Genomic DNA, 18426 nt, shown 5'->3' with positions numbered 1-18426 from the left:
AGAGTCTTCCTCCGGGGCAGCCATCTTGTTCTCCTCGCCAGGGCTGAGCTGAGGGGCGCGGAAGGATGAAGGGGTTCCCAGCGGCCGCGCGTTCCCTCTCGGTGAGGGCGACCTGGAGGCGTTGTGCGCGGTGGGGGAGAGGCGTAGACGGTGGCGACAGTGGTTGTCTGGGCCCAGGCGGCTGCGGGTGGGCCTGACCCCACCCAGCGCCGGGGCGGCGAGCCGGGCTGGCGGGCAGCGGGCGGGCGGGTGAGCGAGCGGGCTGCGTTCGTGTCTGCGGGGCTGTCAGTGAGGGGCGGGAGTGGGAGCCAGGGCCGGGGTCGAGCCGGCCGGCCGGATGGCGGAGCGGGGCGGTGCAGCTGAAGGTCAGACAGGCCGCGGGCCGGGCCCGGGGCGACCTGCGCGCAGCTCCGTGGCTGGGAGCTCCGGCCAGGGCGAGGGGCTCCCCGGGGGCTTCACCCGAGGCCTCTCCGGGGCGCGGCCGACGGGGCAGGGCCGCCTGTGTGGCCGGAAGGAGCGGTCGCCGAGGGGATCCTTTCTCGCTGGGGGACCTTCAGCTGCTTGTGGCAAGCTGGTGCCCTTGGCAAGTGGGACTCGACTTGTCCCGGAGGCGTGGAGGGGGCAGAGCGCTTGTTCTGCTGCAAAAAATGGTGTTGAAGTGGCGGACAGATGAAATATAAGTTGTGTTGGGTCTCTGCTGGAAATGCTCTTTTGAGTAGGATGGCATCTTCTGAGTCACAGTATGTTTGTAAGTCAATTTTAGACATGCACTCATAATTCATAAATAAGTAGACTTAGAGGTTAAAATTAGATGTCTTAACAAATTTTGTGGTGGGAGAAAAAAGGAGTTAGACTCATGTACTGAACAGAGTGTGTGGCAAAGCAAGAGGAATTATGTCATTGGTATCCCTACAACTGAGTGCAGCCATGTTTCTGTCACTGGGTTTGTACTTTGAGATGTATGGGAATGAAGGGGTTTTTTATGTGAAAATAAGAGTAATAAATAAACTTATTTTACAAGTATAAGGAACTTCCAAAAAGGGTGAAAGGGAATAAAATTTCAGATTCAAAACCAATAGTCGTGTCTTTTCTGTTGCCAGCTACTGAAGGGAGGGCTCTTGCGATTTTCACCTCTTCAGTTTGAAGGCCTGCTTCTGGTTATTACTCTGCAGTTCGCGGACCTGCATACATGTCCCCTTTGTATGCAGCAGTCAGTGTAGATAGGTTGGTGTTCTGAGAGGTGACTCTTTAGGAGTTGAACTGCCTACACCTAATAAATTAGAAAGTTATCTCCAAAGCTGTGTTCTGCGTATGTGGATTGCTGTAGCTGTTTGTTCAGTTAATAGCTTTACAGTGGTCCTGCAGACTCTATAGTATCAGTAGAGATTCCCCCTGTGCAACAGCGAAGAGAAAAAAAGAAAGCTTTCTTACAGTGCTATTTCTTGAACTTCCAGAGACCTCGCATAAGTCATTGCACAGGTTCCAGCAGGGCTGTAAAACACAGTCAGAGGAATTACAAGGGAATCACTGTTTTTACTCAGGGGCTTGAAGTCGTTCATTGTATTTCTACTTTAAAATTAGTTGCTTTTTCAGTATGTAATCAATTTTTGTGATGAACTAATTCAGGAAATCCATTCTCTTATGCTTTCTCCTCTAGAAGAGACTTTACTCGCTTAAGGTGGCTCCTAAAGTTGCAACCTCAGCAACTGCAGAACGACTGAAACTATCTCCAGAGTCTGAGGATCTTGAGGTCAGTATGAATACTGGTATTTTTTACTCTCTCCTTTTTATTTATCTTTTAGAACTCAGTCAAAGCAGAACTGTGACAGTACTTCCAGTGAATAACTAAACCAATTTTTTTCTTTTTAATACAGATCACAAAATTACCAAATGGCTTAATTATTGCATCTCTGGAAAACTTTTCTCCAGCTTCAAGAATTGGGGTGTTTATTAAAGCGGGCAGCAGATACGAAACTGCTGGTAACTTGGGAACTGCTCACTTGCTTCGTCTTGCATCTAATTTGGTAGGTGTTTATTCTCTTTGTTATTATGCTGGCAGTAGATGAAATGGTGGAAGGTTTGTGATCACAAAGAGAAACAATATGGTATAATTTAATGTAAGAGATCTTATAAAGTGGAAAACAATGTACATTGATTCTTGGTTACCTGGTTCAAGTGCAGGAGAAATGGCATTACTTCCTGGAAAAGACAGGCAGTGATATTTATTTAGAGTTATGCTCCCTGGTGGTGTCTTTATATATATATATATATATATATATATATATATATATATATATATAAACACATAAAAAATATCTATATCAAATTATGTACATAACTAGTTTTATTTAAGGTGCAGCAAAAGTTAATTTGGGTGGCTGATACAAACTCAGTTTTGTGTGTGTGTAATATTTCTCAATAGTTTTTCTTACTACTGCCATCAAGATATTTTAAGCTCCTTGTTTTCCCTTCCTGTTTTATGTCTAGCTTCAGTTATACAAGATGCTGTGGGGGCAGACACGTTATCAGCAGGTTAAAAAAAAAGAATCGGACAAATTCATTGACAGCAGGTCCTTAAACAGTTGCGAACAGGAGTAACTCCTGTAGGTACTGCAGGAATGCCATTGAATGGGTTCTGGGATGGTGTATTTAAATAGCCTCGTCTGTTGCTACTGTTAGCTACAGAACGTTGGGCTAGATGTCCCATGGGCTTGACCCACTGTGGCCCTTCCCCTTGTTCCTGTTTATCTCAGTTGCTGTCTGGCTCTAGCTGCAGATGTAAACACAGCCTCTCGCACACACCAACCAGGCTGTGATGATTAGACCAAACAGTACCACTGACATGTGTTTGACTGCTGTTGCACGGGCTCAATCCACATCAGTTTCAGGCAGAACAAAAAATAACATCCCAGGTGCTCATTACCTCCTTCCCAACTGCTGTCCGAAGTTACTTTCCCCAGACAGCTGTCAGCATAATAGTATGTGTAGGCATTCCTTGCGCTGGTTTTGTCAAGCTTATGTAATTCAGAGAATCCTCTGAAATGTTCAAGCAAACCTGGATTGTTCTAGAATGGGGCTGGGGAGCAAATAGGTGGAAATTACGGTGGAAAATCACAGAGGATGATAGAAATTATTTGGAGTGGGGATGCAGTAAGCTGGCTCAACTTTTCAAAATGGCTTCTGGATAAATGAATAAACAGACACTGTTTCAACTTTGCTTGAGCACTGAACAACATCAGGCAAATCTTTTAAGTTGCCTTTTTTTTTTTTTTAATAGACTACTAAAGGAGCATCTTCTTTCCGGATTACTCGTGGCATTGAAGCTGTTGGGGGTAGCCTAAGGTATGTAACCACATATAAAGATAATCCGTCTTGGTAAAATGCAAACAAGCTGTATGACTAGAGGAAACTTAAAACAATAAGCATAACAATATGTAGGCATATAAGCTCAGTGTGATAAAGGTACTTGAATGGTGAACATTGACAAGGAACTTCTCTTTTGTACTTCTCATTCTATTCTTGTTCTGTTAAGGTTCAAGAGGGCACCCATGATTGCTATTTTAAAAACACCTTCCAGTTAACAAAATATAAATCTTGTGTACCTGGAAGAAATATACTTTGTCCAGAAAGCTTAGTGTTCTTTCTGCCTTTTCAGGCTTCGAGATTAAACTTCCTGAAGTCAGTAGATTTATTTTTTTTTTTTCCCCCTCCATCTTTTGTGAATAGATACCACTCATCACACTGCAACTTTGGGAACAATTCAGACAGTAGTTGGCTTTCGTGCTTTGGGAGTTTAAAGCCTAGAAAACAAGCCTAAGAGAAACAAAAGAGGGATCTCGCTGTGCCTGCTTTCTTGCAGTGTATCTTGAAATCATCCAGTAAGATTGTTTTATATAGAATTTGGTTAAAAACAGTGTTTTATATAACTTGAGACTCTACCATTTTTTGTTCCTGTTAATTACAAATGTGTTGAAGCAAGTGGAAAAGACCGGACTATGTTTTTTGCCCAAAGAGAATAATTTCTAAATTGCCTTGTTTAATATGTGTACACATTTTTCTTCAAGTTTTGCTATGCAGCCTTATTTGTTGTTTTACTTTGAATTATCATGGTATCTTAAATGCTGATGGTCACAAGACACTTGTTATTACTTGAATACTTAAGATACGAGTTTTAGTTATGTCTATTTCTGATGTGTGTGTATTATCACTCCTTTAAACAGTCATCTCAAGCAGATTTAAGGTTAACTAGATATTCTAGTCAGTATCTTGCTGACAAATTCAATAAATAGGGAATGTGTGAAAGATCCAATTCTATGTTCTCTGCTGAAATGGATTTTGTATTTTTTTCTCATTTAGTGTGTACTCAACAAGAGAGAAAATGACTTACTCAGTTGAATGCCTGCGTGACTATGTGTAGGTATCTTGATGTGCTGTAAACTGAATTATTGCGTTCTTTACAAACTGCTCTGTAGTGAAGTAGAGACCTATTGTAATACCTATTTTCATGTCGTTATAATAAATCAATAAATTACGGTATTAATATGCAGCCTCTTTACTGAGCATACAAAAGCTACAGAACTGAAGTTGAATTCTCATACTTTGTACAGCAGTGCAAATAACTACTCTGGCTCGAATGATATATTTTGTTGTTAATGTGTTGCTTACAGATCAGTTTGAATTGCTTTCAACTTCAAAAGAAATACATGTTAATTCTATGGTGTTTAATGCCTTTGTAAATCTTTTTATCTAGTGATACAGTAATGGAGTACCTTCTTAATGTCACCACAGCACCAGAGTTCAGACCATGGGAAGTAACTGATCTTCAGCCACAATTAAAAGTTGACAAAGCAATCGCATTTCAGAATCCTCAAGTGGGTAAGTGTATTTTCTGATCCACTACATTGGCTTCATGGGAGTTTCTTCAAATTGAAAAACTAGAAAAAATAGAGTTTCCCTTTTGCTCTGTCACATGACCATTTCATTTTTTAGCTTTTCCCCATTGATAGGTATGGTCTTTTTGTTGTTACGGAACTTTTTTTTATAAATCCACAAGTTTTTCCAGCCTGTGCATAACAATGTTTAGCAAGTAACATGCTGAAGACAGGTTACACCATTCTCCTTGATGGCTTCCATTTTACCTTTTAAATTTTTTTAAGTACAACCGAAGAATGTGCAAGTCATGACTGTTGTTGACAGTATAGTTGAAAAAGCTTCTGTTCTGAAAAATAATATTTAGGTATTACTCATTGATGTGGAAACAGTATTCTACAAAAGACTTCTTGAATTTGTATGGTTATTTTGGTATAAAAACAATATGTATTTTCATTACACTGAAAATAGATTCCAGTTTTAGGTTTATAAATTTAGGCTCATGGTTTTAAAGGAAAAAAGGGAAAAAAGCAAACACAAAGCCTCAGCCAAACCAAGTGTATTCCGATATATCTTGTGTTACTTAACTAGTCATCCAAGTTCACCCAAGTCGTTCTGCACAATAAACATCATTTTAACTACTCTGTGAAGCATGCTCACCTTCATAACCCATTAAAGGTGACAACACAATGTTGGACTTTGGAAAATCTCTGCCTTATATTGAAATGCTACTATTTTTTTTAAATTGGAATCAAGAACAATCTTTGTTTTTTAAACTTGTATCAACTACAGGTTAGTTTCATAGTAACTTAATATTTTTAGTTACAGTTATGTTCAGAATCAGAACTATGAAGAAAGGAGTGTCATCTTTCTCTTGAGAATATTTTGACCATATCAAACAGGAATGAGTAGAGTGCTATTGGATGCAAGAAGAAACTCATGAGAAGTGAATTGAAGACAGTAGCATCCTTCATCTGAATAGGGAGATAGATGAGACATCAGACAGAGCTGCAAATAGTATTATAAACAGCCTGTTCTTTCTCAAGCTCAAGAATAAGGGATGCTTACAGTGAAGATGATGATGATGATCCTGAAGCAAATTAAAAGGATGTTGGGGTTTGATGTTTTCTACTGCTCCCCATCCCCCAAACACTGATTGCATTTATAGCTTGCTGTTGAGGCCAAAAAGTGTTGAGCATGTGCAAGTTATTATATTTTTTTTTTTTTTTAAATAAGCAAAAAAAAAATAGAAGCCTTCAGACCAGATTCTGTTGCCCAAGGATTTGGATGAAACCTCAATGTGTATTGGATTATTCCAGACCTGCTTTTGCAGATCTTGTGGTTCTTAAAGTGGACCACAGCTCTGTTTCACTGGGGTGACATTTAGTTTCATTCATAATCTTCATTGAAAGTGGCTCTTGTGTTAATTATCATCACTGAAACTTTGTCCCTCTTAGGCGTGCTGGAAAACTTGCATGCTGCAGCTTATAAGAACGCTCTGGCAAACCCCTTATATTGTCCAGATTATACAATTGGAAAAATTACTTCTGAGCAGGTAGGATTATTTGTGGTGTTATAAATCTGTTTCAGTTTCTTTATCAAGGATAGATGAGAGAGAGAAAATGAATTTAGTAAATATACAGCCAGTATTTACTATCACATTAGTCTGGTGTTAAAATAACTTATTTCCATGCAGCTTTTAGTATCGGGTACGGAACTCATGTTCACATTTAGAGAGGCGGTTAATGTCGATGGCTGTTTGTTGATAGGAAGGTTGTCAATGAAATGCAAATGTTCTTGTATGAAAGGGTTTTGTAGTTGTCACTGGAGAATGCGTAAAATGCTATTCTATAGACAGTTCCTTTTGGAAGCATTGGAGTTTGCTGCATTAGAAGTATAAGGCTGAACAGTGTCAGAAACACACTTGCCATTTTTATTCTGTTTATAAAATACCCTAAAATGTGAATTTACTGTTACAGCTTCACCATTTTGTACAGAACAATTTCACAAGTGCAAGAATGGCTCTTGTAGGAATAGGTATGTATGTTCTTTAATGGACACTGCAATTTGTAAGGGAAAACTACTGCAGAAATTTGAGTTCTCTGCAGAAGTAAAATGCTACAGTACACTTAAAATATTTCTATGTAACTGCTGTAGCTTTTCAGTGCCATTACATTACTTGGAATGAACTATTGTATTGCAGGTGTAAAGCACTCTGACTTAAAGCAAGTTGCAGAGCACTTTCTAAATATCCGAAGTGGAGCAGGTATTTCTAGTGCGAAGGCTGTCTATCGAGGGGGTAAGTGTGTTTCTTGTATCTGTTCTGAATGACTGATTTTTTGTTTATTATAAATGTAGTGTTATTCAAAGTTGCAACTGAAAACTACATAGTTGTACGTGGGAAGTGACAGTTCAGAGGCATCTCCCATCTAAATAAGCAAAGGATTATTCCCCACCATGGAAAGTTCTGGGATAAAATGGAACACGTATCTCCAACAAAGCTTTACCTGCAAGATCATTTATTCCACAAAATGAAAAACGATCTGGCATATGGTTTCTCTTGGCATTTTTGGGAAGATTCTCTTAAGAATAGATTAAGGAGTCTTTTAGAAGTGGTGGTAGGCTTTCTTTTTAGGGAAGATCTGTTAGAATGTCGTAAGTTTCTCATAAAAGACAAAGCAATGCTTAGCTCTTTCAGAGCAGTATCTTGTACTAATACCAATAGCTATTCTTTAGTTGGAGTATCAGATCACTCTGTAAAGAGATGGGGAAAAAAATAAAGATTTTTCCAACATTTAATATTTGACTGGAATAACTTCAGTTTCTATAAAACAGGATAAATATTACTATGAACAGAAGGTACGCTACTTTTCTGGATATTTGTTATCTGGAGATTCACTGAGTTTTATCTTCTCATACTAGATATGGTTTAGGGTCAGGTTCAATTAAGGCACAGTAAGGTACTTGGTTTTGTGCTTGCAAGAAAATTTTTGAATGTAAAGGACTTCTAAAATAGCCTAGAGCCTACTAACAGCTTCTTGCTGTCTTACTGAGTGGACATGCAATAACTTCACATTCTCTCTCATGAAACTAACTCCTTTCCATCCCTCTGAACGTACAGTAGTTTCTAACTGAACACTGCATTACCTTTTATTCTGTTGTTGTATTTTTAGGAGAAATCAGAGAACAGAATGGTGATAGCCTTGTCCATGCTGCTATTGTAACAGAAGGAGCTGCTGTTGGAAGTGCAGAAGCAAATGCGTTCAGTGTTCTTCAGCATGTTTTAGGTGCTGGACCCCTTATCAAGAGGGGCAGCAATGTTACCAGCAAATTGTCCCAGGGTATTGCTAAAGCAACTACCCAGCCATTTGACGTAAGTTCAGAGGGTTACTGTACTTTAATACTTTAAGTAAAATGCATATTATTCTTTGAGAGGTTACTACCTCCAGCTAGAATCTTAATTAGTTCATTCTTGCACAAGTTACAATATTTCAGAGAAGGCCTTCCAATCTGATCTTTCCTTTGCACAGATGGAGTTTAGCTTCCTGAATTACAGTATTTTAGATCCTAATAGTAATTATCTTCCTATGTTTGATGCTGAGTTGTTCTGATACGTGAAACAGTTGATGATAATGTTTGTTTTGCAGGCTTCCGCATTTAATGTTAATTACTCTGATTCTGGGCTCTTTGGGATTTATACCATATCCCAGGCTCCAAATGCTGGGGAGGTGAGTTGCTGATTAGAATTTAAGTATTAACAACATAACCTTCAAACTAGTGTTTTGATTTGAGATAGTGACTGATTCATCTAAAAAAAGTCAATTCATCTGGTTTCTTGTCTAAGAATGCTGCATGTTCAGTTATGACAGCTCTATAAGCTGGGAATGAGACTTACTTTTGTGGAAGTACAAATGCCTAATACGAACTAGAGCTAGTAAAATACCTTGAGTTGCTGCCTGTAATTGCTGATTTACATGTGTAAGTCTAAGCATATCATGAGGAACGTGCTGGCTCTTGAAGCTGGCAAAACTGAACACTCTCATGAAATATGGTGAGACCATACAAATTAATGCGGTGTTGCAATTTAAATCCACCCTGGGTTTTGTGTGTTACTTGATCATTTATTACAGTGTTTTTAGTTCTGTTACGAGGCTGTTCAGAATTGTGTTCAGGCAGACAATCCTAACACTGTCAGCTGCTCTCCCCTGAAGTTTCTAAGATGTCAGATAACAGAAATAACATGTTGAAATTTAATGTGAGAAGAAGTCTTAGATGATTTAATTTTCCTCAGGTCATTAAAGCTGCTTTGAACCAGATAAAGGCAGTTGCTCAGGGCAGTGTCACTGATGATGATGTCACAAAGGCAAAGTAAGTACATAAAGAACTGTCTTGTGTGTTGTAAAGAGAAGTTGCTTTAACATGTAGCTACTTGCCAAACACTTAGACTATTCTGTACAGCAAAGCTTATCATTGTCCTGTAATTATTTCCATGGGGAACTGCTCACTTTCCTGCATTAAAACTGAAGCACTGTGAATACTCCTTTTTTTTTCCCAAAGCTATACTGATTCTCTGCTAGCGGTATTTTGTAATAAAATCTTGTTAGAAAAGTGTTAATGTTTTCTGAAAACTGTTTCAATGTAAGAAATTAGCAAGTATCACCAGATGCTGTCATTTTAATCATACTCTGTAGTATTAAGATGTATTTAAATTAGAACCATAAATTGCATTATTTAGGTAATTCCCTTTACAGTCGCACTGCAGCAATTCCCAAAACAATTATATTAAGCAATCTTCTGCATCTTCAAAGAATAGTAATAATGAGGGTCTGCAAGTGTAAAGCACTGAATTAGTGATGTTACATCCAAGTGCTCGAAATACGTGCCCCTAGGAATATTTGAGATGGGGGAAAATTACTATTAGAGATGCAGTAATACCAACAAAGTTTTAGAGCTTCTAATTTATAGAGGGTTGTGCACATTAGTTGGTGCTTGATCTCCAAGTAGTGTTAAACTGCACTGAGCCTCTAAAACTGTAGTTGTGCAATACAAGGATATAGTAAAGATTCACTCAAGTAGCAAAATTAAAATATTGTCAGTTGCATACATAAAATACTTACAAGACTCCACCTAAAGCTTGATTACACAAAACATGGTAACCTAGACATGATTGGTTGTGCCTTAGTCACTAGTAACTAAATGGTGAATTCTGGACCTTTATATTTGGCATTATTAGTTTTGCGTGTTGTGGGGTGTTTTGTTTTGTGGCGTGGGGTGTTTTGTTGTTTTTTTGTAACAAAGCTGCCCAGTATTAGGGAGTTACACAATGCTGTGGCTTTTTTTTTTTTTAAGTTTCTCTTCTGGAATGGCCTCACATATTTTCTATATTGCTTTTTTTCCTTTAGTGACCAAAAAAAAACCCCAAAATACAAATTCAAGGTTAGTGATATTTTCAGAGTCTTGCAATTCAGTCAAAAATACCAAGCTACTTAATGATGTTCTATTGGAATAAACCATTTTCTACCATTTTGACTTTTAAAGAATAGAAGAACTAGCTTATAAAAATAAGATTTTCATATGTAGCAGTGAGACTGCGTGAAACAGAAAAAACAGTATAAACTTGCTGTCTTTTAACAGAAGATGAAACTATTGCACAAGGAGCCTAACCATTTACATTCATTGCTTCTTTGTTGCTTACAACAAAATTGCTCTGCCTACATCTGTTCTTGATGAGAAACTGGAATCAATTTTAAACCTAATTTTTAAACTTGATAGTTTGTCTAATTCCTGGGGGGTACCTGCATTAGTTACTTTGAACCAAAACAAATTCTGAGCTAGAGATCTGCTGACTGTGTGGGGTGGCTGGTCATGCCAAGGCAGTAGGTGTTCAAGCATCCTGTCATTTTCATGCTTGGACTGTTTGTGGTGCCTCTTCCCTAACTGCAGAAGCCTTCCATACTTGAAAAGAAAAACACTTCAAAATGGAGAGGAATTTGAAAACTTAAAAAGCATCAAAAAATCATTGTATTTATGGGGGCGGTGGGGAAGGTAATAACAGGGCTTACATGCTCACTCATCCTTAATGCTTTGTTTGAGACAGAAATCAGCTGAAAGCCACCTATTTGATGTCAGTGGAGACTGCAGAAGGGTTACTGAATGAAATTGGCTCTGAGTCATTGGTTTCTGGCACACACACATCACCATCTGTTGTTGCTCAAAAAATCGACTCTGTAGCCACTGCTGATGTTGTGAATGTAAGTATGTGTCGGCATCTACAGGCATTCCTTAATCACTATGTAAGGTTTTTTGGTACAAAACTGGTGCTTATTTGTGTGTGTTTGCAAACACACACATACTATCTTTAAAAAAAGGCAACTCATTTACAAATCCCAGCTGGCTATCTTTTGATGTCTTTACTTACTTTATTAACAGAAGACCCTTTAATCCAATATGCTGTAAAACTAGTGTAGCTGAGAGTATGTGAAATTCTCATCTACTTCACTTAAATTTACCAAAACTGCCAACTAATATTCACGGAAAACTTGGTCTTAGTTCCAGTGCAGGCACCTCTGTGTCAAGGCTTTTAGGATTCTTGAGTCTAGAATATTTGGTGTGCTTAAAACAACTAGGCTTTCAATGATAAATTGACATAACTGCATTGCTATTCCAAATTACCTTGTTGCTTATACTTAAAGCAAACTTCATACAGAAGTCCATCAGAAACTGAAATTCTAAGATAGAAAACTTGTTTTTTCACAGTCACCACTAATTTGTGTTGCAGTAGCAACTAGCAATAGCTTTAGTAGTAAGGAGAGATCCACTGTATCTTGTGGTGTAATTATTCTAGGAATAACCATTTTCAAAGAGTTTATGCCTCTTACATCCAACTGTCATTCCGCCATTCCTGTTTAGATTATAGTAACGAGGAGCTGGATTAGAAGCAAGTAATAGACAGCAAAAGGGAAATTGTTTACTTGATGATGTACTGTATTAGTGTTGGGATTTGTTTAATAACTTGAAGCTAAGGCTATGAGCAGCGAGATAAACTCTGTTGTAGTGAGTATTTCCTTGTATACATCTCTCTGATTTATTTTCAGGCTGCAAAGAAGTTTGTCAATGGGAAGAAATCAATGGCAGCTAGTGGGGATTTGGGAAATACTCCTTTTCTTGATGAGTTGTAAAAACAAAACTGGGATGCAGATTCAAGATGGACCTGAGCTCTAAGTCACCTATGTTCTAAATAAATTACTACTAACTTGTTATTTATGAATTCAGTTCTTTCAGAAAATTAATCTGGAGTAATTGTGGGCTTGCACTCATCAAATAAAGTGCTGAGTTCATACATTTTGTGTTGAGTTTTTTCCACTGAAAATGGTATCTAATACTGATAAGTCTGACTCTGTATATTGAAGGTAAAACTACAGTGAGAAAATAAGGTGTCGATGAAAAAATAGATACATCAGAAATGATCACTGTGATGCAGCCAAATACTGTAATTGCCACTAGTTGTCCATGTATTCTTGTATGTTCAGGAAAAGTTCTTGATAAACTGTCTGCACCATCCTTATATCAAGTAAATGAAGAAACTTACCTTCAAACAAAGATGAATGTATTAGACCTCCTTAGAGCTTGCAACTGCTACTTGTCTGAGACTAGCAGAGGTAGTGTTTCTGAATGTCTTCTCCACAAGTAGCATTGATAGACATCTTTGAGGGGAGGGAGGGCATTGCTAAAACAGCTTTATATAGCTAATGTATTATTTCAAATATCTTAGGACATTTAGATTTTTTTAAGTCCAGGCATGTATTAAAAGAAAACAGAACAATACAACTTCAGAAATGAAGGTTTTGAAGAAATCAATTTTTGAGCTATTCTGAAACAAAGGCAAATTCTTACAGATAGGACATATCCAATACAGAAGGGCAGGAGGAAGAAGAACTGGTCTCATTGTTTTCCATAGCCCAGTATGAAGGAGGTCTAACACCGCGAGCATCGAACTTGGGATTGCACAGTGCATCAACATCATTGTGAAGTACAGTATCACAACCATGGTGTGTGCCTACTCTGTAGTGTCTGGCCTGTATCAGATATCTGCCAAATTTTGGATGTTGATGGTAACTTATGAATGAATTTACAACAGTATGACTGGAAAGATCTATATTGAAAAGCTTCCAAGTCTACATCATCATCACTACTGGACCTGCTGTCTTCGTCCTCAGCATCTTCACTTGTGCTGAAAATACACAGCATGGTATTACTTTAACATGCAATAATTTCCATAGCCATTTAGTTAACTAATCACAGACTTGAAGTTTTTTGCAAATACTTGTTCTAACAGAAGAAAAACAGAAAAGCAAGCTATCCTTTTTCTGCTCCTTCAGAATAGCAAATAATTTGATTTATTTAAACATAAGCTTAGAGGTTTAATCTCTTGGAAAGCCCCTTGCTGTGTGAGCTTCCTTTCTGCTGTTCTAGCCTAATTATCTCCTTTTAATACTTCTCTTGCTTTCCCTACCTCTGAGGTTTCTTTTCTATTAAAACTTTGTGCCTCAGGAAAACTTGTAACTGCTTTGTATCCCATCTAGATTAATTATGCTTACTATATGAGCCACCTTTAGGATTGAGAGCAATATATTTTTAAAAGCTTCTGCATGCAGTGGCTCTCACAAGTAGAGTTCATTTTTCCTGAAGTTTAATTTTAAAAGTCATAATCATTAACCACTGTCAGTAGTTAGACTGATTAAGAAACAGATAAGCTTTTAACATGGTTGTAGCAAGACCTCCATCTTGGTATCATCAGCTACTTGTAATTGTCTAGATCCTTGGTTATTACAAATCGCCATGGCCTCTTTGACTTCAGTGGCATTATTGCCAGCCAGACCTTTTATGCTTACTGTGGAGGCAGGAAAGGGCATGTCTAAAATTAATGTTTGTCCTGACCCTGTCTTCACACTAACTAGAAAAGTGAACTTTTCTTTTGGTATTTGTTCATTTCAAATCATAGTTTTCTATTTCAGAAAAATACATGAAAATAAATCTTTAGACTAACATGTTATCCTAAAATGTAAAAGCTATTACACTATTTCTTGTTTCTTGTTAGAATAATAAGCAAGGTGTGAAATTCTGGTTATATACAATACTCACTTCTTACTCTGCTGTCATCATAGGAAGCTTTTCTTCAGGAATTCATTCAACTGCACTTTGCCAGTGTTGAGGTACTTCAACAAAATCTCTGTAAACTGATTTGTAGAGTAGTTCCTATAGGAATATTGTGCAGGAGTTGCCTAAGCTCTCGCAGAGTCCATCCTAAAACGTTAGCATGTCCAATTTTTATGAGAACATCACCTGCCAAGTGAGAAAATTGACAGCAATCAGTTTAAGATACTTTTTCACTTTTTTAATATTCATATTACAAAATATATAGTCTTAACCACTATACTTTCACATTTTTATGTAAAATCATGTGTTTAGCAACTCCAAACCAACTGGATGCAAACTTTTTTTTGCTTTCTTTTTTAGTGAAAGTTCTTTTAGCTCTGTTAAGAACTAACCTTTTCACAACACTAAAGAAAGCTGCAGTTCACTCACTCATTTCGGGATTTTTCTGAGCAAACATGCTGAACCTTAGATTGCCTATTCAATGCTACCTTCCATTTCTGTGGGTCTTTTGGGGCAAGATAAAGGTACAATGGTGCATGCTCTCATCTTGACCACTACTTGGACCAGACAGACTCCAGCAAGGTTGAGCTGAGGTTATATAGCTGCACTCCAAACACTTCTGCTGGCATCTTTCCACTGCTTCCCTGTACCTTTTCACAGCTGGAATACTCTGTCTATACATATCTGCTGCCTACCCTTTGCTGTTTATCTGTTGGTACGGAGCCAAGTATACCCCTTCGTCCACAGTGGCCAAGTTTACCTAGGTGGATGCCAGAGAATCTGTATAACAGCCATGTCACCTTATGTTTGTCTGGGCCCCTGGAGGATTCCAGGGTTTGACTCCTCGGTGGCTGCTGCCTCTCCCTCTGCTCTGAGAACAACCAACGGGTGGGCACACTGCAAGACACTGTCAAGCAAGGCTGGGGGAAACGCACGAGACGCCTGCAAGAGCTGCTGCAGAATCTAACTGAAGAGTTCCAGCAGAAAGCAATGGTGATACTTTGTTTGTTTGAAGGGATAAGGCTGCAAATAATATTCTTATTGCCTGCTGCCGGTGGAAAGCATTGAGCTGCAGTTTTGCAAAAAGCAGTACTGCATCCAAGAACAACAGAGTACAGAAGTCCCAGCACCTATGTATACCATGGGGTATATATAACAAGACGGGCTTCAAGCAGTTGCGGGGAGTTGCAATTACTGGGTAAACCTGTAATTTTGGAGACTGCAAAAGGCAAGCAGAATCCATCTGCAGCAGACTACAGCTCTATCAGCCGCCTGGCAGAAACAGTTGCACACAGGAGCAGTATCAGTAAACATTATGTACTGAACTGCAACAGAACAGCATAGGGGATTTAAACAAGCAGTACAGCTGTCTGCTGCCGTATTAGGCAGAGCAAGGAGCCTCTCTCCATCTTCTCTATTTTCTTCTTAACACTTTTGGTTTAAAAATACCTGTAGCAAAAATTTACAGGCTTTAAAACTGTTTACTTGAACTACTGACTACCATTTTTTCATTTACTTTTTCCACTAACTATTCCTTCTACTCTATCATCATCACACCCTCTCTCCACTCTAGCTTATCACAAGATACTGGTTCTACTGGGGTGCAAACAAGTTCTGGAACAAGTACCAGGACAGCAGATACCAAAAAAGCAACAGAAAACATTTTGCCAACAGTTTTATGTAAGTTCTCAGCCTCAAACAGAAAGGCAAATCACCCAGATTATGTGTTTCAAAATGCATAGACATAAATGTACTTACACTTTAAAATCTCTGCCAAACACTCTTGGTTTTTAATAGATTCTTTCAGAATTCTGTTTTTTCTGCCCATACTGTCCTGATAACACTGTTGTGGCAAGTCAAAGCTGTCTCTGAACTGCAGACATAGATAATTTTGCTCCTCTGCTCCAGCATCTAGAGCCTGAAACACTACCCAGCTTTTCAGTTCACCTAGCAGTTTTGTGATCAATATACTTCAGTGGCCACTGAAGAATTATGTGGAGATAGATAACCTCTTGCACTTGAGGTACTTTGAAGAAACACATGTACTAAGCAGCCCTGTTTCTTCTTGCTGGAATGGAGAATAGGGCACGCATACATACAAATGTGTTTGGTGAGTCTAACTGTCAGATTTTAAGACATTAGTGCCTCCCACCACCTCTGTTAATTTCTACCTCCTCCCCGTTAAAGTCAGCAGAATGGCATCAGCTCTTTCAAGCTATAAGCAGTAATAAAATTGTTCTTTTAGGTTCCAGTTTGAAATCATACAGATAATACTCAGGTTACTTAACTGAAAAAGTAAGTCCATAAAGATAAAACCTAATTCACTGCAAGAAAAACTCCTAAGCAGTGCATTTGTGTATCATATTTTTCTCAAGCCCCATGCTCTGTACATTGGTATTAGTGCCAAAGTAAGCGTGCTGTCTCTGGTATCATTAAGAGATGGAGCTTCTACAAAATACTACCTTTTCTGCAAAATTTAACAGCTTTGGTCTTAAATACAAAGTTTTTGTAAGTTCACTCTAAACATGCATTGAACAAATTCAGCTGTTTGCTTTTTGTGTGTGTGTGGAATCTGCCAAGTTAGGTCCAGGTGCTCCATAATGCATGCTCAAATGGTTTCATTTGGCTCCAAAAACTAAGATCAGCTACAAAGGGACAATGTTTGTTACCAGGCCTCAACCCCCTTTAAACTGTTCAATACTTGCTGCAGTAAATCAAACACATCACGTGCCACAAATAAATTGATTCCTTGTTCTTGTAGCCTTTATTGAAAATGCTTTTGGAGCTTGCCTTTTTCAAATTGTTGCAAATAGAACTACTTAGTTTCAGTGATCAATTTTCTGTATTTTTTACCTTATGGATGTAAAAAAAAATCCAACAAGCAAATCTTATATACACTTCTGTATACCATTGAGGGTTTTTTTAGGGACTAGATTAAAGCTATCAGCTCCTAAGATAATAATAATAAAAAAGGTACTTAGTTCAAATCCTTTCTATTTTATGCTCAGGATTTTTTCACTGATTTTTATAATTGGATCAAAAGTGCAAAGCCTTGTCTAAAAAGAGGTTAAGAACTCCACTTGATGGCTTTTATTGCATCAAACAAGCAGATCTTTCCTCCTAGTGCTTGGAATTCTAATTCTCTCTGAAAGGTGAGAGAAGAAAGGACTGCCCAAACTATAAAGGCAATCCTGGGAAAATTGTTCTAATTTAAAGATATGCATTTTCACTATACAGCCACTAAATTTCTAAATTACTTCATTACAGTCAAGTCTTAGCTTCATAGATTTCTACGTTAGAGCAATTTAATAAATGGTAATAACATAGCACACTATCATACCCAAACTGTAGTTCATGAGTCTAATGTAATTGGTCTAGGGACCCATAGAAGCAGTCAAATTTACAGAGCTTTAAATTACAAGCTTAATGTAGGAGTCTGATGTTCCACAAGAAACCTTAGTAACTAGTAATAGTCTGTTAGTACTGATATGGCACATTTCAGGTTTAAAGCATTTAGCGGAAGAACACCTGCATGGATTGTTAGAACACAGAGATTAGTCCATTGCCACTTTGTAACGATTCTATATAAAAAAGAGACATAAAAAGCAAACAATAAGGCAAATTGATGTCAAACCTTCGGGAAGTTTTGTGTTACTTGTAGAGTGAAATTACTTGAACAACAATGCACTGAACAAAGAATGGTATTATTCAAGTTTAGTTGCTATGTAAAGGTAATAGTCAAACTATTTTTGGACAAACCTGTTGAGGAATAGGAAATCTGTTTTTGCTGGAGAACAATATATAGACTTAAATCTGTGATAATGAAACAGTCACACATATGAGCTATTTTAAGATCACAGGTATTTCATTACAATGGAATGCTGGCACTGAGCTTTATACAGTTTGTGCTAGTTTCTTTTCTCTGTAATTTTAAATTGAGTTTCTTTTGATCTGTGTAAGTGTAAATAAATCAGAGACAGACTCAAAGCATAAATCCAGAACATTTTCAATGCTATTAAATTTGAATATCACTGTTGTTTCTTTTTACCTGGTTTTAGCTTTCCATCGTTAGCTGCAGAGCTTTTCTCAACAAGGCTTGTTATCTGGAGATACGGCCCATTCTGTATGATTATGAGACCCAGCCCTTGTTCACACATCCTAATATTTGCCTTTAATGCTGCAATCAGTGCGTGCTGAGAGACGTTTTCCAGTGCTAGCAACTGCCCTTTGAAAAGTGAGATGAAAATTTTACTAGTTAAAAGTGTGATATCATTCTTCAACAAAATGTTTAAGGAGACATTTAAGCAGGTGCTGTACCCATTTTTGATTGTCCATACAGTTAAGTCCCTCATCCTTAATTACTTCTCTAGACAGGCATTGCCTGCTGAGTTGCTGCCAAAA

The 18426-nt window shown here is 38.0% G+C and overlaps 2 protein-coding genes across 2 annotated transcripts; one reads left to right on the top strand and one right to left on the bottom strand.

The window, feature by feature from the left end:
* Window positions 1-19: 19 nt before the first annotated feature.
* On the top strand, window positions 20-12208 carry LOC104260154 (cytochrome b-c1 complex subunit 2, mitochondrial). Its single transcript, XM_059826688.1, has 14 exons — window positions 20-101; window positions 1658-1750; window positions 1875-2024; window positions 3278-3342; window positions 4357-4413; window positions 4751-4875; window positions 6327-6424; window positions 6849-6906; window positions 7073-7168; window positions 8043-8242; window positions 8517-8597; window positions 9161-9237; window positions 10967-11120; window positions 11964-12208. The coding sequence occupies exons 1-14, from the start codon at window positions 66-68 to the stop codon at window positions 12045-12047; spliced, it is 1374 nt and encodes a 457-aa protein (XP_059682671.1). The 5' UTR covers window positions 20-65; the 3' UTR covers window positions 12048-12208.
* Window positions 12209-12758: 550 nt separating this feature from the next.
* PDZD9 (PDZ domain containing 9) lies at window positions 12759-18182 on the bottom strand. The gene is given in 4 exon segments (XM_059826595.1): window positions 12759-12984; window positions 14072-14107; window positions 14109-14211; window positions 18074-18182. Coding segments are annotated over 4 exon segments (474 nt in total).
* Between the last annotated feature and the right edge of the window lie 244 nt (window positions 18183-18426).

This window comes from Gavia stellata, chromosome 18 (genome assembly GCF_030936135.1).
Source record: "Gavia stellata isolate bGavSte3 chromosome 18, bGavSte3.hap2, whole genome shotgun sequence".
In the NCBI taxonomy this organism is placed as follows: Eukaryota; Metazoa; Chordata; class Aves; order Gaviiformes; family Gaviidae; genus Gavia; species Gavia stellata.
This window is presented reverse-complemented; position numbering and strand designations above follow the sequence as displayed.

What these genes read in the sequence shown, in the direction of transcription:
- LOC104260154 (XM_059826688.1), top strand. Translation starts at nt 66, where the DNA reads ATGAAGGGGTTCCCAGCGGCCGCGCGTTCCCTCTCG. An exon ending in GATGATGTCACAAAGGCAAA is followed by an intron (nt 9,238 to 10,966) that starts GTAAGTACATAA and finishes TGTTTGAGACAG; the next exon opens with AAATCAGCTGAAAGCCACCT. An exon ending in CCACTGCTGATGTTGTGAAT is followed by an intron (nt 11,121 to 11,963) that starts GTAAGTATGTGT and finishes ATTTATTTTCAG; the next exon opens with GCTGCAAAGAAGTTTGTCAA.